Here is a 22,379-nt window from a genome sequence, read left to right on the forward strand (position 1 = left end):
TACCTGAGGTGACATGGAGACATACATGGGATGACAATTTGACTGACAGTGGAGGACACAGGGCCCCTTGTCTAGGATACAGGAAATTCGGATGCAGGACTTAGGTGGTGAGGTCAGAGTGTAATAACCTCAACTCCTACCCAGGCCCTGATTCCTCTACTGGGCCTAGAAAGCCAGGGGGCTGTAGGAGGTGACATCTCTGGGGTATTAAATTAGGGATGTAGGTACCTTTGGTGGTACCTGAAGAAAGACTGAGAAGGAGGAAACATGTGCAATGTTATCGTGAACCTAGTAGGCAGTACTCAGTGGCTTGCCTTGTCATTTAGCTTCTCCGAGTCTGCTTTTCTCCTCTCTCCAGTGGGGTCAATCATACCTTCCCTGACTCGAGAAGTTGCTGTCGCCAAGATCAAGATCCATACTCTCTGGGAAGCACTTAGTCCAGTGCTTAAGGCTCATGAGATGCTTGATTAATGGGGGCTTCGTCAGAACTGTTAAGAGGTTACCTCCTTGCTCTGCCCACCTAGACCAACCCAGAATCCGTTTCCACTGTTTTCCTTAATTTTAAAGCTTTCTTGACAGAGAAATGTGACCTAGGGCTTAGAGAGTAGGAAAAGATTGAATAAATCAAAGGAAAGGGGTGTCATATTTTTAAAAAAAGTCTTAGCCTGTGTGGTGGTACACAGCCTTGACCCCAGCATTCAGGAGGCAGAGGCAGGTAGATCTCTGTGAGTTCAAGGGTAGTGAGGGCTACATTATGTCTAAATAAATAAATAAATAAATAAATAAATACATACATACATACATACATACCTACATACATACGAAATAACCCTTCTTCATACTGTGGGAGAAGGCCCTCTCTACCTTCTCAGACCCCACAGCCACTTCTTAATCTCCTCAAACTGTTCCTAGATCTGATGCTCACCAAAGTTTTGAGTTCTAGAAAGTGGTTATGAAGAGACAGGAAGACCTGGTGCAGAGGTCTTTGAGTCGGGTATCACCACCCAGACCTCATCTTCATTGTCAGAGCTCTGGCCCCCACCCTCTGTCCAACAATCAGGGTATCCCTGGCAATGGAGTTTATGCCTGGGCAAAGACCGGAGTGGGTGGGGAGAAATCCAGGCGGTAGAGTCAGGGTGGAGTATCTGGCAAGCTCTCAGCAAGCCCTTCCCCAGCCCTCTCCTGTCCCCTGGAAAGGATCAGCTCCCCAGGGAGAGAGCCAGCAGACAGGTCTGAGCTGGTCTGTTCTTTTACACAGAGTGGCAGGGGAGGGGACTTGGGCTCCCGGTGGAGAGTGATAGATGTAACACCCATGTCATTTGGGGAATCAGAGGCAGAATGGTCCACCATGCCTAGGAGTACCCTACAGCCTGGAGCCCGGTCCTTTGTCTCCCTTGGCCAGACTGCTGCTGCTTTAGGAGTTAGGTTTCTGCCCTCTCATGTGAAGATAAGGTCGGCCCACCTTTCCCATCAGTTCTCCACTTCTCTCCCTGGGCTGGGCAGGTTCAGGCCAATCTGCACAAGAGCTTCACGGCAAAACATTGATCTGTAATAAAACCACAGTATGTGTTCACAAGAAGAGACTGAGGTACAGAGGTCCATGTTGAGATGCACTTTAAGGACTGTTGGTACATGCCTTCACAGTGTGTTTACCTCTGCATGAATGTACGGGGAGGGGGGGAGCGAGAGAGAACGAGAGAGAGAGAGAGAGAGAGGCAGACCTTTATTATGTCGAAACACAGAAACATCATTAATTGTAATGTACACATCTCATCTCCCTGGCATAAATTGCGATCTTCTTGACCAAAACCTTTTCTTAGAGCACATTCTCCCTTGTGTCCCAATCATTTGTATGTAGTTCTGTATTAATGCATGCTCTTGGATTATACTTACTTAATGGCTGGTCTGGCTGGTCTGGCTCTGAAGATTTCTCTCTTTTTCTTTTTCTTTTCTTTCTTTCTTTCTTTTTTTGAGACACAGTTTCTTTGCGTACCCCTGGATATCCTGGAAGTTACCCTGTAGACCAGGCTGGCCTCAAACTCAGCCGACTTGTCTCTGAGGATTACTTCAGGGAAGGGTGTTGTCTTGTGCCAGTGTGCATCCTCAGCATCCAGCAGTCTGGTATTTACTTAGCAGAGGTGTTTAATAGATAATTGTAAATCCATGGGTGTGTGTGGGGGGGATGCATTTGGACCATGCCACTCATTCCTAGAAAAATCTCCTGAGAGTCCACAAAGAATATTCTGTCCATGGCACTCATGTATCTGTGCCTCCCTTCTTGTGTCCAGGTGCCCTAACCTCACAGGTTGGGTTTCCTCAGAGGCTTTCTTTTCCTCTTTTTCATCAGTGTGAGACCATGAATTTGAGTTCCATATATATGATAGCCAGTAGGCAAGGTAAGGGTTAAATGACACCTCATTAGTGTTTAATTGGGGGGAAGGAAGCTGCCCTGGCACCAGACAGGTGGACAAGCCTGCTCCTTGCTGGAACCCAGCATCCCTAGTCCCAGCATCCCACCAGGCATGTGGGTGATTTGGCCCTGGAGACCTTCAACCCAGCCGGGGCACCTCCCCCCACCACTAGCTTTGCCAATTTAGTCTCCAGGCAGTATAGACCAGCACTCCCCATCTGTCACCAACATCTAGAGGCGAGGCAGACTCCTTATTCTTTCTCCTTTAGCTAGTCTCTGCCACTTCCTACCCCCGGGAGATTTTTGGAGAGCAGGAGGAGGGATGGGTCTCGTGGAGTTGGATAGTGCAGGAATACAGAGCCACCAGGGGATAGGTAGCAGATACAGACAAGTGACAGAGATAGGGAGGTGGAGATGTCTGCCCAATTTGACCTTAAATGAACAGAATGCAAATGAGATGCAGACGATATGCAGATGAACACACAGATCTCAGAATTGACATTCCCCTCGTCAGTAGCTCTGCACCCAAGGCACTACGGCTGTTGCAAATAACCCCTACCTCAACTTTCTGAGGTAAGTGACTCTGACCTTTGCTCTGAGTGAGAAAAAGAATCTTAAGTAAGACAAGAACTTGGTTGGGTGAAGGCTACAGAACCTAGGACGTTGAACTCCACTTCAACTTCCTCATCCCATTACTTTCTTAAAGCAGCTACAGTAGACAGAGTCCAGCAGCTGGATCAATGACCACTCTCAAGGTTATGCTTGGACGCACCGTTGGTTGCTATTGGGACCTTCTTTCCCAGGCCTGAACCAATGCAGATTGCCACTGATGACCTCATGCCCCAGGTTCCGGAATTCTATTGGCTGTTTGGAAGCCAGAGTCCATAGATTTCAACTGCGTCACTGTTGGGGATCCCCCGACGGCCCCAGTTAGTGTGGCTAAAAGAATAGCAGACGAGCTCACAGAGCACTGGATGAATGAATGGAGGAAGAGAATATAGAAAAGCAAGAAGAAAAGGAGGCGGGGTGGGAGGGCGTCACAGTAAAAACAGCTTCAGAATGTGAAGGGCAATTTGCGACGTGGTGTGGAGCAGAATCTGGGCAAAGGACTCTCAAATCAGTGAGGCAGGGAGAGATGAAGTTTTCGCATCTGTACCGCTGAGACTAGGGTTGGCTTAGTAAATTGAGGGCCCCACCCTCAGCCGTCTAGCGCAGCTGAATTTAGGGGAGACCGGCGACGCCCCAAAACTTGCATGCCTGCCTAACCTCTTGGAACTGTGCCTCTGAACACATCGCGAAGACTTCTCATGAGTAGAGCCAGGTGTGGTAGGGCCGCCCAGAGCTTTCAGCCTGTATTGGAAGTATCTGGGCCCACGACTATGAGGAAGGAAACAGAAAAAGAGAGGGCTGGCTTGGCCTGAAGGCCTACAGTCTGAGGGCATTAGTTTGCAACTACCTAAGCCTGGTACCTGTGCCCACCCCAGTATCCGCCCTTGCATCTGCAAAGGCCTGGGCTGTATGTCTGCAAATGCGCGAATCTGTGTTAAGTGCAGTCTGAAACTGAGGCCATACGTCTGAACTTCAACTAGGTTCCCAGTTCCATAAGTTTTGCTTATGGGATTGATGCTGCTTGCCAGTGCTCCTGCTGGGTCCACGAAGAGGTGTATGAGGCCACGGGAAGCTGGGGGAGACCCCGTTTTTCTGAATCCAGAACAGGGGCTGCTAAACGGTTGCCCTGGACTTGCCCTGCTTGTGGTTTCTCTTTTGAGGGACCGAGGTAACTGTATCTTCGGTTTCCATGGCAACAGAGACGCCCTCCAGGAAGATGGTAGCGACGGGAACTCCAACGCTGGACCAAAAGACTCAGCCCACAGCTCCTCCCACGGTTCTTAGTCTGCCTTCTCTTCCTCACACAAACATCTTTTAATTGCTAAAGATCAAAGTTTAGGGTCCTCATACACTTGATAACGCGGCATCTTCTGAAAGTGGCCTCAAATAAAGGGATTATTAACTCAAAATCTATTCTGCCTGCAGCAACAGTCCTTAACCCTGAGCCTTAGCTAGAGCCACAGAATTATCACGAACTGTGAGAGCCAAAGTCGTGTGACAGACAGGTTCCATTCCCTTAGAGAGAGGAACCGGTCTAACCTAGGTGTGCAAGATGGGGGAAGACTTCGCAATCCCCAGCATCCTGGTGCCTGCTCCTCAACCCCCCACCCCATAATGTTCACACGCTGCCTCTTGCTGCCGCAGCCGGGTCGGACTAATCAGCACAACATCCACCTATCGATCGCTGGCCCCATGCCAGGCAGGCCGGCACCAAGCCAAAGGAGCCTGTGGGGCACCGGGGAGGACGAAGCTCAGCTACAGGGGAAGGGGTGCCCGCTCCCCTGCTTCCATCTAGGCCATGGTTAAGAAAAATGGACCTGGTCGGATTAAGGGGTGTCAGTCTTATCTGAGAGAAGAGAGACAGTATCGGACTAAGAGTGAAAGAGCCCTCCCTCCTGAGCCCCACCCCCTTCTCCTTATAAAAGCTCAGAACAAAGAGGCCGCTGGGGAAGAAGGCTTTGATCTGACCCCACCTTCCCAGTTCTAGGCCAGGCACCGCCTAGAGTGCCCTTGGGGAGGTGGGGGGCTGGAGGGCGCGAAGCTAAGACTCCCGCATTCTGAAACCCAGGTGCTTTTCTGTTTCCCGTAGGTTTTATCCTAGTACCCGCGAGTAGGCACTGCCAGAATGGATTGTCGACAGCATCTGCCACCTAGCACAGGAAGATGGCTGGGGAGGTGGGAGAGGGTGCCAAGCACCACAGCTGCTGCTGGCACCTATCCCAAACTGCCCAGAAGGGTGCCCACTGATGTCTGGAATGGATGGCCTGGGCACAGCTGGCATGGAGGTCAGGCCAAGCCAAGCTGAGACCCCAGGGAGTTCAGGTGTCAGGGAAGAAGCCACAAGGGAGGGCCGCACAAAGATGGGTGGGTTTTAACCTAAGTTTATTATTTGTGTGTGCGTGTGTGGTATATTCATTGACGTGTCATGTAGCATGTTCAAGGAACAACTTTTAGGAGTGTGTTCTCTCTTTTCACCATGGGGGTTCCAGGGATTGACCTCAGGTGATCAAGGCTTCTTCAGCAAGCACTTTTACCTGCCGAGCCTTCTCACTGGTCTTCAAGGTTGTTTTGTTTGGTTTTTAAATTGTCTTTTTGAGACAGGGCCTCCCATACAAGACTGACTTCCCGCTCACTGTCCCCACCCCCACCCCCCACCCCCAGTGCTGGGATTACAGGTGTGAGCCACCATGCCCCCACTAGAACGGGTGATTTATTGAAGGTTTGGTCCAAACACTTTATAAAAAATACAAACCAGCATGAAATTCAACCTCATGGCAAGTCCGTCTTCACAGAAGACAAGAGAGTGGCTCCCTGGAAGGGGCAACAATTGCTCCTGGGAAGAGGCCTGGAGGCCACAGAGACCGTGGCTTCTCTGCTCTTGGCCAGGAACCCACCGGTTCCCAGGTCTTTGGCTTTGGCCCCCAGTGTCTCAAGGATTTGATCCCCTGAAATCCCAGTCTTCCAGGGGGAGGAGACAAGACCATCAAAGCAGCTATGCTTCTGGGTGCCCGACTGTCTGCAGCTTCCTTGCAGTTCCTCTTCAGCCTGTAGTGAGGGAGCAGTCACCTACAAGGGTCACCTCAGATCCTCCGACTTTGCACATCAAAGCTTCATCATGTCTGCCTGGCTTGGCATCGCCTGTACGGTGGCAGGAACCCCTTCAACAGAGGATCCTGGGAAGGGCTCTGGCTCCTTGGGGTGACTGGGAAGGTGTACTTGGCTCACAGAACTCGCAGAAGACGGAGTATTGGGAGCAGCAGCAACAGCAGGAGAGACAGAGGGCTGGGGGCGTGTCCTCCCCGCCACCCAGATGTGCCACTTTCTCCAGGGCTCCCGACAGGATGAGCTGACTCGGATCCTGTAAGGGAGATGGAGCTGCTGGGTCTGCCTGCTTCCTCAGCGGGTTCCTCCCAGCCGCTCCCACTTCCTAGAGTCTTCCAAAGACTGCCTTCCCAAACCCCAATTCCCAAGTCTTCCTAGTCAGCAGTCTTCATGTCCAATTAAGACTTTGAAGGGCCTTGCCCTTGGAGACCCCATTGTCTGTGCCCAGCGCTCCTACAGGGAGGACTTATGGGAGAAGGGTCTGAAGCTTGAAGCTCTGTCTCGACCCCTTAGGCCTGATGTTCCTGTTTCCTCCCCAACCCTTTTCTCCTTCCCAACCTGGCTAGAAGGGTTGCCTAGGAGACCCTGGCTCACTTACTGTCCTCCTTGCAGCAGACAGACACCTGGAGTCTCAGGCACTGGCCAGGACTCTCCGGAGTTGGCACCGCTGTAGGAAATTGGGAGGAAAAAGTTAGTGCAGAAAACCATTCCCTGGTGTTAGGCTGTATCAGGCCCTCTTCCTGTGGGAGGCACACCACGTAGTGGCCCATCCACAGCTCTCGGCATCTCCCTAGTCCTTCCTGGCTTTCACACTCTCTTCTCTGCCCAGACTCAGTTGAACTGCTCACTGACCTCTCTCGTCCCAAGCAAAACCCAACTCTCTTAAGCATTAGGAGCCACAGCTCCCTTCCCCACAGCCTTGCCTTCCTCCTTACTTTAGGCTCTGACACAAAGGCAAAGAGCCCCATTCTTCTCCCCACTTTCCCCAGGAGGCAGCGTGAGCCGCTCACTCACAGATGTAGTAGTAAGTCTCTCCAGGCAAGAACTCGAAGCCCAGCGGGAACGGTGTGAAGCGCTGAATCTTTTCGGAGAATCGAACAGGGACAAAAGGCGCAAAAGGTAGCGTGCAATTCCAGCGCTGGAAGGCATTTGCCCCCTCTGCCTTGCAGGCCTCGTAGCCTGACCAGTCCACTATGTATAATGCAAACGTTTCCGGGCCCTCTGGGGGCCCTGGGCTCTCATAATGTGGGCAGAAGATGTCTAGGTAATCGTTGAGGCCCAGCTCCACCACGGCATCTCCTCGAAGCAACCTGTGGGCACGAGGGAGTGTAGGCTGACGGGTTGTAGCACGGGACAACTGGGGCACATGTGGGTCTGGGCCCACCTCTGTCACAACCACTAGAGATGGGATAGCTCAGGAAGGCATGATTTTCTAAGAACGATCCACCCCTTTTCAAAAAGAAAATGTCTCCCCTTTTTTTTGGCAGCTAGGATTGAACTAAATGTTCTGTTACTGAGTTATAACTAGCTTTTTTACTTTTTCTTTTGGAACAGGGTGTTGCTAAATTGCCCAGGCTGTCCATGAACTCACTCTATAGTTCAGGCAGGCTTTGAACCTACGATCCTCCTGTCCTAGCCTTCCAAGTAGCTGAGCTTACACGCCTGTGCCAATGCCCAGACTGAATACCTCGGGAGACTGGAGAAGCAAGAAATAAGATCATTAAGTCAGTGTTGGAGAGGCCAGAGCTGCAGTGTCCAGCCCATGAGGCTTGCTTATTGCTGAGGGGACACCTTCCCTGCAGCCCATCCTCCCTGGGGCCCCCTTTGGTGCCTGGCTTACCATCTGTGCTTGGGAAGTGCTAAGAGGGTAAAAGTTACCAGGAGGCTAAGGCAGGGAGCAGCTATATGCTCACAGCATAGTTACCAAGATGAAGTGGGAGTTCTGAGGGTTTTCAGTATCAGACACATCAAGCAGACTCTTGCCCCCCTCCCACAGTGAAAAAAAATGGTACAAAGAAAACGGGCAGGTGGGCTCTTTTTCTCTCTTTAGAGATCCCAGGCTGGCCTTGAACTCATGATCCTCCTGCTTTACCTAAGTCTTCATTCATTTTATCCTTTTTTTTTTTTTTTTTTTTTTTTTTTTTTAGCTATGTATGGATGTATACGTGGGTATGTACATGTGATGGAGGCTTCTCTGGAGGTGGAGTTCCCAGAGCCCCATGTGTGACCTCAGTCCTCCAAAGACTGGGATCACAGGTATGTGACACCAGACACAGCCCAGCTTCCTTTCTTGACCAGCCCAGTAAATTCGGATTACAAAGACAGGCCTTGCACACTATCAAGATCCTCTTCCTCACTTCTCAGAAGCAGCCCGAGGGACTCAGTACAGGTGAGAAGGGCCGGGATAGCCACCCCCACAGCACCAAATACTGAATGAGCCCTGCCTCCAACCCAAGCACACACACAACAAAGCGTGGTTTAGAAAAGGCCTCTAAACATCCTTCAATGGGTGGCCAGGAACTCCTGATTAGAAGGATTCTCCGGCTTAGCTCAGACCACTAGAAAGCAAGATAGGAAAGATAGGGTCTTTGTATGTTTCATTACGCTGGGTGTGGAAAAGGACCCCCTGTGAAGCTAGAACTCAGGAAATACTTGTGGATTTGGTGAATGAACTGGAAACTCAAGGGCTGGGGGCTGAGGCACGGGTCTGGAACCGAGCTTCTAGAAGTCAGAGTCCAGGACAATAGTTCTTATCACTCAGGACTGTTATTGGAATGACAGCCTTTAGGCCTGCCCTCCTGGGGGCTGTGGCCTCCCACAGGGCAGGTTTCATTAGTAATGCCCAGCGGCTCAGCGCTGGTCTTGACACACAGTATGTGCTTATCAAATGTTAGTGAATAAATGAACAGAGCTACAGATTGTCTGAGTAGAAAATCAGAAAGGAAAACAGATGGGGAAGGCAGAGAGGCAGGGAGAAATGGGAAGCAGGATGCAAACAACAAAAAATTCCGAGGTTCAAAGGCAGCCAGCTCAGCAGAGAGGAAGAAGTAAGCATTTAAATCTGTACAACCGCGCACCTTTTCACAAGCCTGACCTCAGCACCGTCCGCTTGCTTCCCAGGGTACTGGGTATTATTAGCCCATTTTGTAGGTGACATAACTGAGGTTAGCAAGGTCAAATGACTGGCCCACAGGTGAATCAGCTGGAAGGGCAGGGCCAAGATTGGACAGAAATAAGACCAAGATGGAAGCAGAGATATCAGGGGCCCGAGAGGCTCTCAGAACCAGAGAGGAACTCACGTTCTTTCACTAGGGTAAAGATCCCTCCCTGGTTCTCAGCGGTCCACCCCAGCTTCTGCCCGCCGGAGGTTAGGGCTCCCTAGAAAAGGGGGGCGGGACCCAGAATACGGGCCCAGGCCCCCTCCGCTCCCTGCTTTCAGACTCCAACCTACCACCCTCAGGACTAGGGTCCTCCGCCCGCCCCCCCAACACGTGCGGGCGGGGGGGACCCCGGGCACGCCTCGCCCCTCCCCCGCCGGCTCAAACAAAGGAGCCCCATCGCGCGGCTGGGCAGGGCTCAGACAGCGCCTTGCAAAAAGGCGAGCAGCGGGCACGCGCACAGCCTGGGAGCGCGCGGGCCCAGCTTGGCGCTCGCCTCCTTCGGCCGTGCTACCTGGGGTTAGTGGAGTTCCAGTAGATAGAGTGGCGGAGGCTGGAGCACCCCCGCAGGCGCGAGCCGAGCAGCGCGGCCCAGAGCACAGTCCGCAGCAGGGGCAACAGCCGCATCGCCCCTGGGGTCCAGTCTGGTCTGGCCCGGCTGGTCCCGGCCCACTTCTCTGTCCCGGCGAGAAAGGTACAAAAGTGGAGGGGGGTGGGGGGTACGGAAAGGAGGAGGGGGTGTGGAGACTCTTAGACCACACCCCTGGGTAACTTTCCACCAATGAAAACTCGTCTCCGCCTCTCCACCCAGAGCCAACTCTTGTTAACCCTTTGCGCTTCCTGTGCGCTCCAGGTTAGCCAAAGCTTCCCTTTGTTATCTCACTGTGCTGGGAGAGGGTGGCATAGGGGATATTCCACTAAGGAATTAGTATCTGACCGCTTTGGTTTTCTGTGTGTGTGTACGTGTCGGCGCGAGTTGTCATGAGGCGGAGGTCTTGCCTTATTCCTTCTCCACCTTATTTTTTGAGACAGGGTCTCTCATTGAACCCGGAGCTCGCTGATTGGTTCAGCTTGCAGTCCTGTAAGCTTGGGGTTGAGGGGGGTAGGGAGCCTCCTGTTTCCTAGCCCCACCTCACCCCTCCCACCCACGGTGGGGTTAACCGAAGTAAACCACTAAACTTAGGGCTTTTTACACTGGTGCTGGTTATCCAAATTCAGGTAACCACTTTACCAAGGCTGTCTTCTTTCAAATCCTATGTTGTGCTTTATTTTGTTTAAAACGGGGTCTTAACACTAAAGTCTGGCTGGCCTGGAACTTATATTGTAACCCAGGCTGGCTTCAGACTGGCAATGATCCTCCTACCCCATCCTCCCCAGTGCTGGAATTACACCCACGCGCTTATGCACCACCAGCTAAGAAGGCTGGTTTGGTTTTGTTTAGATCTTGTCCTTTGTGTCTGCATTGGTTCAAGGTAGAAAGCCCTACTGAAGTCTGGGAGGCTGGAGCTGGATGGCACATGAATTACACCCAGAGTCTCAATCCAGCATTCTAGTCAGCTTGAACTACACAGGAAGATCCTACTGGGGGCAGGGAGTGTGTGCACACAGGCGCGCGCGCGCGCGCGCGCACACACACACACACACACACACACACACACACACTGGCTAGCATCTGAAACTCCAGATACTTTTGGAGGCTGAAGCAGAATTCCCTTCCATGCATTGTTCTTTTGCTTTGCACTGGCAGAGGAAGGACTGAAGTGGCTCTGGGGACACCCCCAGACATTCCTCTAGAGCCTTAGGCATCGTGCCGGGTGACCATTGTGGGGGGCCTGCCCCTTATCCACACACACCTTCTCTCTCCCAGGAGGCTTCAGTCCTGAGGTCTAAATGATGAGGTGGTAGCAATCAGTACAAAGCACCTTTGTTCTGGAAACTTCAGGTGGGGGCAGGGAGGTGGAGGAGGCAGGTGTGAAGCCTTGGAATCCAAGCAGCCGCTGCCCTGCTCCGCCCAGGCTCAGGTCTCTGAGAACACCAGTTAGATCCATTTTCCCAGCCACTGGTCAGAGGGTGGGGATGCAGGTCTGACGACTTAGGTCATTGGTCTATAGCTGTGGTGGGGGCTGAGTAGCATTGTCGGGGAGAACTTGGGAGACCAGAGGCCATCCGTCCCAGACTGGGCAGAAACATGCTACAGGCATCCCAAATGACACATTCTTATTGACCCTTTCAGGGAAGTCGTCCTCTCCGACAGGCCCTGGTCTGACCCAGCAGCGTCTCCTAGTGGCCAGGCCTGCAAACACAGCAGGAACTACCCAGCTTCCAGGAGCAGACATATTCCAAGACCTCACATTTATTACAACAGAGCAGAGACAGACCACATTCCCGTCCTTCCACCACCTACTCCAGCCCCAGCCCCTTCCCAACACTCAGCTGCAGGTAATTCAGTGGGTCCCAGGTACTACTGAACAGCGCCTGGTGGTTCTTTAGGGCTGGATGCCATATTGTCTAAGCTTCTGCTTCTCTAGTGTTTTGTGGGAGATTCAGACAGAGGTTCCACTTTAAGTCCTAGAACTGAGCAGGAGACAGCCGAATCTCGAGGGGTCAGAGGTAGAGCGAAGATGCTGCTGGGGGTGGTGGGGCAGGCCTGGAGTTTAGAAAAGCCAAGAAGAAAAAAGGGTCATTACTCTTTACCTAGATGCCTCACGGGCAGCAAGGCACCTATCCTCAGCAACACCCTCTTCACCTACCTGGAAGGCACTACCAGCTGCAAGCTTCCATCTCCTGGGCCAGGCAGGTCACCCAGCGGGGGCCGGCCCTGTGGGTTGGCGGGCAGTGGCTTTCTTGGGGGTGGGGGTTTGGTAGGCCCCTGAGGCTGAGAGAGAAGGCCAGTTTGGAAGGATGTCATGTTTCTCACCCACAATGCAGGGGTCTAGGAGCAGTGCTAGAGGTCACCTTTGTCTCCAAACAAACCTGTCACTACCAGAGGTGCCACTGGGATAGATGCCTTCAGACATAGAGGGAGGTATCCTGTCTCCCATGGCCCATTGCCACCATGGCTCTAGGTAGGAGAGGCAATGTCCTGCTCCCCCTTACTGTTACCTTTGGGCGCCACACCACAGGGTCAGCGGGCAGAGGGCGAGTGGGGGGATTGGATCGGTCAGCCAGCTCAGCCTGAACAAAGAGAGGAGCGGTGGATCGAAAGCGCGGTCAAAGGAAGTGAGCATGCAGACGCTACCCAGGGGTCAACATGCAAAGTCAGCCAGGGGGCTCGAGGGAAAATGGGAGCATGCGCAGAGGGCTTTGGGTGCTTGCCAATTGACAGGAGGCTCGGGGAAGGAAGGTGCGGATCAATCGTGGAGTCCCTGATGGCTGTAGTCCTACTATTGACCACCAGGTGGTAGTAGAGACCATAGCGGGAGGCTCACCCTTTGCTGCTTCTGGGACTTTGAAGGCTGAGGGGGCACCCTGGTCCCCTAATGAAGAACACCACTGGGGGGAAGCAGGGATGAGAACTGCGATTGGGCACCACACCTCCCACCTGTCCTGAGCCAGGGCAAGGCCCAGCCCAGATTTACCTGGAGTTTCTTGGGCACGGGGTTAGGTGGCAGCGGCCTGGAGGGGGGTACTGGAAAGCTGACATTAGCTTGCTGAGAGGGCAGGAGGAGCAGACAGGCAGAATGGGCAGGAGGAAACAGACAGATGTGGGCAGAAAGGGGTTAGTGTTCAGACAGGGCAGCGGGGCCCCAGAGGCAGTGGGAGGTCAATGAGCTGCATGCGGGGAGTGGCATGTGATGGTGGGACACGAAGGCTGACTCCATATACACCCTCTTGCCATTAAAGGTAGAGGGGCTTAGGCCCTGGGCACTTGGCATCCTTTCACACATGATGTCCTGGGCCTTATCAGATCTTAGAACTCGGAAGATCCTTTTGCACAAGGCCCCATGATCCCATAGCTCTGGTCATGGTGAAGGGTACGGCTAGAACCACCTCTCAAAGCCACTGATTTGGACAGCTCAAAGCTCAGCAGAGCCTCCTGGGGGTGACTGGCTCATCCACTCTTGCTGTACTTGTTTCTCTGCCTGGTTACTTACTGGTCCTGACTCCTTGAATTGACTGAGCACTCATGTCTTTTCTGAGTCCTGAACCTTTAGTGCTACCTCTGAGGCCCTGAGGTAGGTAGCAAGTAACGTGGACTCTCTTTCCTCTGGCATCCAGGGCTTACCTTAGTGCCTGGCATCTGCTGTGCCCTCTGTGGAGGTCCTGGTCGCTCAGGAGGACCGGATTGGGCTGCCCTGAATATGAAGAAAGGCAAAGGGAAAGTGGAATTAGCCACCTACCTGCTGATCTGGGAAAAATTAACCCCATGGCCCTTGGAGGGTAGCTGTGTGTGGCTTAGGGGTGTGGTTAAGAAGAAGAAGGCTCCCTTTCCCCTACCTTGGAGTCCTGGGAGAAGTGGCCCTAGTCTCTGGGGGTGAAGTTAAGGGAAATGGGCAGAGATGATAGGTGGGTAGGTAGGAATGGTAGTCAGAAAACTCACGGTCTGAGAGTTGGGACTTAGAAACAAGGGATAAGGACTGCATGGCTTGGAGCCTTTAGAATCAGGGTTCCAGAACTGTCCCTAATCGAAGGAAATAGGAGCAGGGACAGGATGTTTATACCTATATTGGCAGCTGGATCCCTTGAGCTGGCAGAGCCGCTGATGCAGGCGGGCACGGTACCAGTAGCTGGCACCAAGTAGTACGAGGACCAATAACAACAGGAGGCTGAGGAGCAGGCCTGTGGTCAGGGAGCTGGTTGCTATGGAGAGAGGTCCAAACTGAGGGTAGGTATGGCTAAGAACTCTCTACTGAAAGAGGAACAGAGGTAGGGAGGAGGCCAAGTCCTCAGGAACCAAAGACAGCTTCATGAGTCATAGAGTCAAGGGACACAGAGTAAAGGGGTCAGGAAGGGGACCAAGGAGAAAGGAGATGGTCAAAGCTCTCCCACCCTTCCCCATGCCATGGGCCCATCCTCTAGCTACCTCTGAGCTGGGTCATGCAATCAGGAGGTGCCCAGCCCTCGTCACAGTGGCAGTGCCTGCTGCTGTCGCAGACCTGGAGGTACAAAAAGCGAGCGATGAAGGCATTTGTAAGACAGGACCGCTTCCCTGTGAGTGACTTTCCTTTTCCTTCTGTTTTGTTTTGTTCTTGCTCTCCAAGACAGGATTTATCTGTGTATCCCTGACTTTGCTAGAATCCACTCTATAGCCCAGGCTGCCCTCGACTTCGGAAATCCACCTGCCTCTACCTGCCAAGTGCTGGGACTAAGGCATGCACCACCACTGCCAGCTTTTCAAGAATTCTTCCCACCCTCACCCCCACCCCACCCCTACCCCAAGGCTTCTCAGATTGACAGGAGCACTGTGGATAGTGGATAGACAGACAGTCGTGGAGAGGGGGCATCTTCATCCATGCCAGGGGAAATGTCAGCAAGCTAACACTACCTTTAATAGCCTGGTCACTAGTTAGCCGCTCTCAGGATACGGGCAGCACTCTTAATGCCCACTTGGAAGAGGGAACACCCCCAGGAGGCTAACATCATGCCCCAGGAAGTGGCAAAGACTGGAACCAAGGCATGTCTGCCTCTAAGTCCGTACATTTCCCTTCACCAGGCTCCCTTCCCCTTTCATCCCTTCCACACCAGCTCACCCCATGGCCATGGCATTTGCTGCGGCATTCCTGTGCTCCCAGGAGATCCACAGGCTGGCATCGATGGCCAATGCATACCTGCTCCATAGAGAGAAAAGCAGAGATCACATCTCAAAGCTTTAGAGGGACAGGGGCCTGTGAGGCTGTGAGGCTCCCTTTCACAGACATGAAACTGAAGCTGGCTGAGAAAACAAGACTTTAAGCTGAAGAATCTGGCTTCCCGGGCACAGCTTGCCGTGTGTCAGATGTCTTCCCACCTGGCTTCAGTCACTACTCACCAGGCCAGGGCCACAGGCAGTGCCAGGTAGAGCCAGGAGAGGCTGGGCCACATCATTGCCCAAGTCCAGATCTACCCAGCTGCAGTTTAATTGTGTCCCATTGGCTTCCAGGACCTCCGAGAGCTGATCTTGGACTGAGCCCAGCAGAGGCTGGTTCCTACCCCACTGGCACTGTAGTTGCCCACAAATGGCATCTCTGGGGGTAGGGAGAAAGGCAAGCAGGGTTGGTAGAAGAAGCACCAAGGTTCCCACAGACTCAGGAAAAGCCAGTTCTCTCCACTTACCTAAGGTTGCAAGGCATGTAGCTACCACTGGGGCTGCGCCCACAGCTCCCAAAGGCATTACCCCGAGTGTTGGCTGTTTGGAGGCAAAGTGGTGCAGCAGGCTGGGCCCCAGGTCCCCAAAGCGACTGGCACTGCCGGGTGTAGGAGGCACAGCGCCCATGCATACACACAGCCTCTCCACTAGCACAAGGCTCACCGTCCCCAAGCCTGATGTCAGGGGGGCACTGAGAGCTATCTCCTAGGCAGAACTCAGGCAAATCGCAATCGTCTGTGGGAAGGCGGCACTGCCAGCCAGCTGGCTGTAACTGTGGAGGGTGGAGAACATCAAAGTAGGCACTGGGCAGAGTCAGCCAGGAGCTCAGAGTCAGAGCTCAGAGTCAGAGCTCAGGGTCAGAACTCAGGGTGAGTCTTTGACCCTGGCACCTGGAGGGTGAGCTCTGCAGGAGGCCTAGTCTGTGCCCACCTTGCAGTTTTGACAACAGGGTCCGTCAGATGCACACTGTGCTCCCGGCCTCAGCTGGCAGGTAAAATAGTCACAGCAAGGATCAGTGCACTCCTGCAGGCAAGGGACAGAGGGAGCTGAGCCTCAGAGCAGCTCCAGCACACAGGCCATCCGGTCAGTCCACCCAGGGAGCAAACCCAGGTCAGAGCCAGAAAGCTACCCAGGAAACTTAGGACTGAATAATCAGGGTGAGGGCACAGATGGGAGTGGGCAAGGCTTTGGGGTCAGGAGCTCACATCTGGGAAGCCACAGTCACACTGCTCTCCAGGGTCCACAAACATATTTCCACACAAAGAGGACATAGGGGCCCGGCTGGGTGGCCATTCAAAGAGGCAGCTGCCCATCCCATCTAGGAGGGCTTTTTCCAGGGCCCATCGGCTGCAGTTGCTGAAGTTCAGACCTGGTAGGAAACTGAGGAGAGTAGCAAGGGGAGCTGGGCTAGAGGCTCTTCCGACCTTGCCTTACTCTCATGCATCCTAACATCCCATCCCCCCACCCCCACCCCCACTGTTACTCACTCTGTGGAGGCCTCCATGATGCAGCTCTTGGCTGGGGCTGGACCTGGACAGGGACAACTGTTCCCAGGTGAATCGTGGTCTAGGCCCAGGCTGTGACCCAACTCGTGGGCAATGGAGGAGGCAACTCCTAAGATGCTTGTCGAGTGGTCCTGTCATCAGGGAGGGAAACACCCCAGGTCTGACCCCAGCCTGGACTCAACACAATGGACAGCCAACCCCAACTATTTCCATTCCCTCCACATCTGTTCCCCTGGATACTGCTCCCTCCTTAATTGTTACTAAAGTGGGAGAGCCCAAGCCTGTCTGCATGGAATCTAAGTTCTAGCTCAACTTCCCTACCCCATATATCCCCTAGATATCACCTCTGCCTTTGGGCCTCCTGTTCCCCCTAGAAACGCAAAGGTGTCGTAAGTGACAACTCTGTATTCCATGATGAACTGGTCACACACGAATTCTGGGACAAGTAAAGGCCACTTTGTGGCCCTCTGCCTTCTTTCCCCACAGCTCTGAGCTTGGACAAGTTTGAAGAGAGTGTTCGGTGAATAAAGGCCCCCAGACAGTGGAAAGGCGTAACCGGAAATGAGGAGACCTGCAGATCGCTTACCATATTCACACCTCCCGAGAAGTCAGGAGAACAGATGGAATTCTGAATGGCCATGCCCACCATGGGCCCAGAGAAGGAAGTAACACTGTGGGACAGAGGTGAGAGATCAGTCTAAAGCCATCGTCGGAGCCTCGGGAACAGAAGGGAGGCGCACTCGGCCCTGACAGGATAGCATCAGGCTCCGAGCGGAGACTGGGATCCTTACGTCACAAGCTGGGCACTATCATGGGGCAGTCGAGGCAGCAAGTCTGTCCGGCGCCAGCGGAGGAAGTTGTCTAGCAGGACAGCTGGGTTGGAGCTCATCTCTATCAGGTCGCGCTGGGTCCATGCCTCTAGGCCCACAAGTGCTACCCGGACATTCAGGGGCTGGAAGAACTGAATGGGCGGAGGCTCAGAAAAGGGGCGGGGCTGCAGTAAGAGAGCAATGGGCTTCCTACCCAGCCCCAGACTCACTGTGTCTAGCAGAAGGGCCACTTCTAGTGTTCGGTTCAGCAGTTGTTGGAAGTCAGGGTACTTCCTGACCTGGGGGCCAAGTGGGGTTACCTTGAAATGTGATAGGAAAGTGGGGATGGGGCAGGGAGCGGGAGAGGGCTATTGTGTCAACACACTCACCTCTGAATTATCAGCCACAATCACCAGTTCGACAATTTTCGTCTCTGTTACTACATCCCGCTTAAGCTGTGGACAAGAAATGGGATGCGTCAGGCAGATTCTCCCCAGGGCCATGGCCTCAGGCTAGGCATGGTGAGTCTATGCCTACTTTGAGTAGTTAAGAGGATGAAGACCTTGTGGGGAGCGTGAGAGGTCAGAGACCTGCCCATAGTGGACCAAGAACAGATTAAGAAGCTGATAATGGGACTGTGTTTTCCCACTCCAAACTCTGCTTCTCACTGAAAACAAAACCAAACTTTGGGTTTTTATCAGATAGCGTCTTGAGGTGCAGCTCAGGTCGGTAGTGACCTCGATCCCCTCCTGCCTCTGATTCCCAAACAACTGCTAGGATACACTTGGGTACCGTCAAACCTGTCTTCCTTCTATTTTTAAAAATACGAACTAAAGCCAGGCATACTGGCACACGTCCTTAATCCCAGCACAGGCAGAGGCCGGTGGATCTCTGTGAGTTCAAGGCCAGCCTGGTTAAGTTCCAGGACAGCCAAGGCTACATAGAGAGACCCTATCTTTAAACAAACACAAACAAACAAAAGCAAACCAAAACCTATTATGGGTGGGTTTGACGGTGCAGACCTTTAACCCCGGTACTCAGGAGGCAGACAGACAAACACCAAAACAACCGAATAACAGCTGACATCACATAACAGTAGTATTCTGGCACAGTTCTGAGCACTTGACATAGCAACCTGCTTTCATTTTCACACTATAGTGTAGCCTCCATCTTTGTGAATTACAATTTCTTCATAATAGAGCTTTGGGCAGCACTGGCTTCCCAGGTTGCTAGGAAGAGCAAAGGAGGCAGTGTTCACACGTGCTGGGAACATGGAGGTGGTTCAGTCAGCAGCAGCAGCTACCCACCCTGGGGTCTGGGCTCTGAGTCTGTCTCCTCACCCTGCGAAGGCGGTGCTGTTCCAAAAGGAGGTCTGGTGCTGCCTCGGTGGGCACAAATGCATGCCAGCTTGGGGCACAGGTGTGGCCTGGCAAGAGGAGGTCTTGGATCCGAGAAACAATGAGAGGACGCTGAAGGTCTCCAGGTCCCAGCTCCAGTGTATAGCTTCTCTCAGGGGACAGGACTACCAGCCCCCTAACGAAAAAGATGGAGAGTCAGAGTGTTTTGACACCCTGCCTGACTGTGTTATCCTCTCCCCTGATATATAACCCACTCACAGTACCTGATCCCAGAGCAGGCACAGAGGGAGACCCAAGAGCTGGGGCGGCCCTGAACTCGTCCTCGATAGCAGCAGTTTTCCTACAGCAGGGAAACCACATTAGTAAGCACCAGCTCACAGGGAAGACCAGACAACCCTAGAGACAAAGCCAGCAAAGACAGGCAGAACCTGGAGTTGGTGAGATGGCTCAGTGGTTAAGAGCACTGGCTGTTCTTCCAGAGGTCCTGAGTTCAATTCCCAGCACCCACTTGGTGGCTCACAACCATCTGTAATGGGATCAGATGCTGTCTGTTGGTGTGTCTGAAGACAGCTATAGAACTCATATACATAAAATAAATAGATCTTTAAAAAAAAAAAAAAAAAAGACAGGCAGACAGGCAGAACCCTCCCATTTCCTCCAGGGCTGCCATCCTCTCTTCTTCCTTCCCTCTTTTGCCCAGGCCTGCAACAGCACGAAAGCCTGACTCACCAGACTGTGCCCCTCGCTGACCATTCGGGTGCCGTCAGGCTGATACCACACCAGAGTCGGGCGGCCAGGGACCAGATCTCTGTGAGGAAAAGAGAGCAGGATTTGAGCCACCTCACAGGGTGTTGCAGTGAAAGCAAGGGCCTGAGGTGGACAAGGATATGTTAAGGACCAGGCAATGCCACCAATCTAACCACTCAGTTCCCCTGAGGCCACAGAGTCTGAAGGATGAGCTGTTATCTCCTCTTGCCTGAGTTCCAATATGACTTTTGACATCTATAACTGTATGAACTCAGACAAGTTATTTAATTTCTCTGGGCTGTAACGTCGTCAGATGTTAAAGCAGGATAACTACATAATAGCATCTACCTTATAGGATTGGGGTGAAGGAGTCCCTGAGTGTAGGTGCTTAGTACTCAGTGCATGGGAAAGGTTATGTAAATCACCTCCCAGTAAGTACTCATGCCTGCCACCTTACCTATTCTGTTGAAGCTCCAGGATATGATTCTCACCGTCCAGCTCCAATCCAATCCTCAGGGTCTCAGGTAAACCAGTCTGTGGACACCAGAGGCATGTCACCTCCCTAGCCCTGCCCACGACTTCTATCCTTTATAACTAGAAAACCTCAGGCTCTCAGGAGAGAACCAATGATTAGGTCACTGGTTGGGGGATCCCATGGGAGGGTCCAGGAAACCCTGCCTGGACTGGGGCATTGTTCTAGGGGCTTATGTGGGGAGGTCAAGGAAGGTATCTGAGCCACCCCTTCTCGGCTTCCTGCCCAGAGAGGAAGCACCATGAAGGACCCAGCACAGGCCCCAGCCCTTCCTCTGACTCAGCTTCAGAAAGTGTGCATCTGTCTGTCTGTCCCTGTCCCTTTCCAGACCTCTCCCCCACTGAAAAAGAGAACAGCAGGAGTTGAAAGAAGGAGGCTTAGTGTCAGAACTCTCCCAGTGTACATGGATGGACCAGTTGGGGCAGACACATGTATGTGTAGAGGGAAAAGAGCTGAGTGAAGCCAGGTGCTGAGGGAAAGTACCGGGACCTGGATGGACCTGTTACTGGCCATATAGCCAAACTTTGCCCTCAAGATGATTAATGATGTGGAGGGTGAGAATGGAGAAAATATTATTAGCAGGCTGGGACTTACCTGAAGCACTTCTGTTAGGTTAATTGGGGGGCTGTCCTGAACAACCTGGTTCTCCAAGGATCTACTCTGGGTCCTCTCTGGGCTGGCTTGCTGCTCTTCCTCAGTACCTCCTGCAGGGTCCCAGAACATCCTAAGAGATTGCTAAGGGAATCCCTAGCAAGGCTGAAGTCACTTGTGTCCTCAGACCTACTGACTCCCAGAACATGAGGCTATCAGTGACTTAAGGGCTCCTGCACTGCCTGCTGGGATTTAAAGGAGGGTACGGGAAGGAAGGGGTTCTTTCCCAACTTACGGATTTCACCCATAAGTCTCCAAAGCAAGTTCAGCTTATCCACTTGCAGCCCCTCCTTGTCTTCCCTCTGGCCAATCCCAAGGTTTTCACGGAGGTGGGGTGGGGAGGGACGGGGGTGGCTCCCTTGTTCCCATCCCTTCTCAGTCACACTCCCCACCCAATCAGGAATGCTCTTTCTTAGGACTAGGAGAAGCCTTATGGCTTGGTGCCCACTTGCCCTTCCTTTTCCCTCACAGTAGAGATGCCTACCGGGAACGCCCATCTCTGGGTGAGCAGTGCAAACACTCCGACCTCTCTAAACAGCCTTGATGCCCAGTCAGGCGCACCCGTTCCCAACAGCCTCCGCTTCCTCCGCCAGCACCCCCCAACAATGGCCCGCTCCTCTCCGGACACTCCACCCCCCCGCCTACCCTCTCGGCCCCCAGCCCAAGACAGCAGCGGGAAGTGAAAGTTCCAAGGAGGAGTTGGTGTCCCAGTCTCTTTCCTGGCGAATGCTCCCTCCCTTGGCTCCTCCGGGCCCCTCCCGCTTCACCAGGCTTCTGGTGGCAACCGCACCCGAGTGAGCGGTGCTGGCCGCCCAGGTCTGGAATGAACGGCTGAAAATAATCCTTTTCACTAAAACCCCACTAGCCGTGTCTAGTCCTGCCATTTCATAGAGTAGAACTGACAGCTAGGCCCTAGAGACGTCAGTCCTACGGAGTGACTTTCCATGATCAGAGGGGGTCCCGGGCACGCTCTTCAGTGCTGGAGACTCAAAGTGTCTGCGGGGATAACTCTGGACTTCTGGGGAGAAGACACCATCCTCCCTATGCTGCTGCTGCTGCTGCTGCTGCTGCTGCTGCTGCTGCTGCTGCTGCTGCTGCTGCTGCTCCTTCTCCTCCTCCTCCTCATTCTCCTCCTCATCCTCCTCCTCCCCGCCAAATATCCTGGCCCTAGGCTTTGGTCAGTAGACCGGGCAGGCTGCTCTCTGGCTAGGCTCCGTCAGACCCCAGTACCCCTATGCCTCCGGGTTTCCTTGTACCGCTTTCCAGTTATCCCCTCGACCCACTATCGGCTGGGAACTCACCTATATTTGGCAGCGGCGGGGAGGGCCGAGGGCTGCCCGCGCCCAGGAGTCCCAGGGCCCAGAGCAGCGCCAGCCGCATGGCCGCGGAGCTCCGGGCCGGACGAGGGCAGCAGGTGCGGGGCTAAGCGTGGAGGAGCAGCCGGGGCCGCGTCGGACACCAGCTCCGCGCAGCACAGCCACTAGGCCCCGCCCCGCCCCGGCTAAGGCTCCGCCCAACCCCGGGTGAGGCTCCGCCCCTGCCGCCCAGCGCAGCCACTTTCCGGCAACTACAGGGATCGACTTGAACCCTACAAGGCTCGCTCGCGCCTTCTCTCCATCCTGCGTCCGGTCTGTGGCCCGACTTCGTGCGGGTTGTGCGGGCCCATTCTTCCGGATCACCCAGTCCCCGATCCCTGAGAAGCACCAGCCACAG

General features: G+C 53.5%; 2 protein-coding genes and 1 long non-coding RNA gene across 10 annotated transcripts; 1 reads left to right on the forward strand and 2 right to left on the reverse strand.

Annotated features, from left to right (window-relative positions):
- Positions 1–5,717: 5,717 nt before the first annotated feature.
- On the reverse strand, positions 5,718–9,967 carry Efna4 (ephrin A4). The gene is made up of 4 exons (NM_001107692.1): positions 9,794–9,967; positions 7,136–7,431; positions 6,720–6,788; positions 5,718–6,377 (listed from the first exon to the last, which is right to left on the reverse strand). Exons 1-4 carry the CDS (start codon positions 9,904–9,906, stop codon positions 6,241–6,243), a joined length of 615 nt encoding a protein of 204 aa, NP_001101162.1. The 5' UTR covers positions 9,907–9,967; the 3' UTR covers positions 5,718–6,240.
- On the forward strand, positions 9,663–17,799 carry LOC147996355 (uncharacterized). Its single transcript, XR_015676437.1, has 2 exons — positions 9,663–9,973; positions 17,056–17,799. It is a non-coding gene; the product is annotated as an uncharacterized LOC147996355 (long non-coding RNA).
- Adam15 (ADAM metallopeptidase domain 15) lies at positions 11,613–22,155 on the reverse strand. 8 transcript variants are annotated; one of them, NM_001399128.1, is given in 23 exon segments: positions 11,613–11,926; positions 12,030–12,154; positions 12,382–12,453; positions 12,858–12,929; positions 13,505–13,574; positions 13,941–14,079; positions 14,303–14,375; positions 14,970–15,047; positions 15,248–15,443; positions 15,532–15,836; positions 15,995–16,087; positions 16,270–16,444; positions 16,552–16,700; positions 17,156–17,240; positions 17,361–17,530; positions 17,609–17,677; positions 17,768–17,833; positions 18,719–18,911; positions 19,000–19,076; positions 19,466–19,544; positions 19,941–20,017; positions 20,610–20,719; positions 21,968–22,148. In NM_001399128.1, coding segments are annotated over 23 exon segments (2,595 nt in total). In that variant the 5' UTR covers positions 22,047–22,148; the 3' UTR covers positions 11,613–11,883.
- Positions 22,156–22,379: the final 224 nt, after the last annotated feature.

Source organism: Rattus norvegicus, chromosome 2, assembly GCF_021556685.1.
Source record: "Rattus norvegicus strain SHRSP/BbbUtx chromosome 2, alternate assembly SHRSP_T2T, whole genome shotgun sequence".
Classification (NCBI taxonomy): domain Eukaryota; kingdom Metazoa; phylum Chordata; class Mammalia; order Rodentia; family Muridae; genus Rattus; species Rattus norvegicus.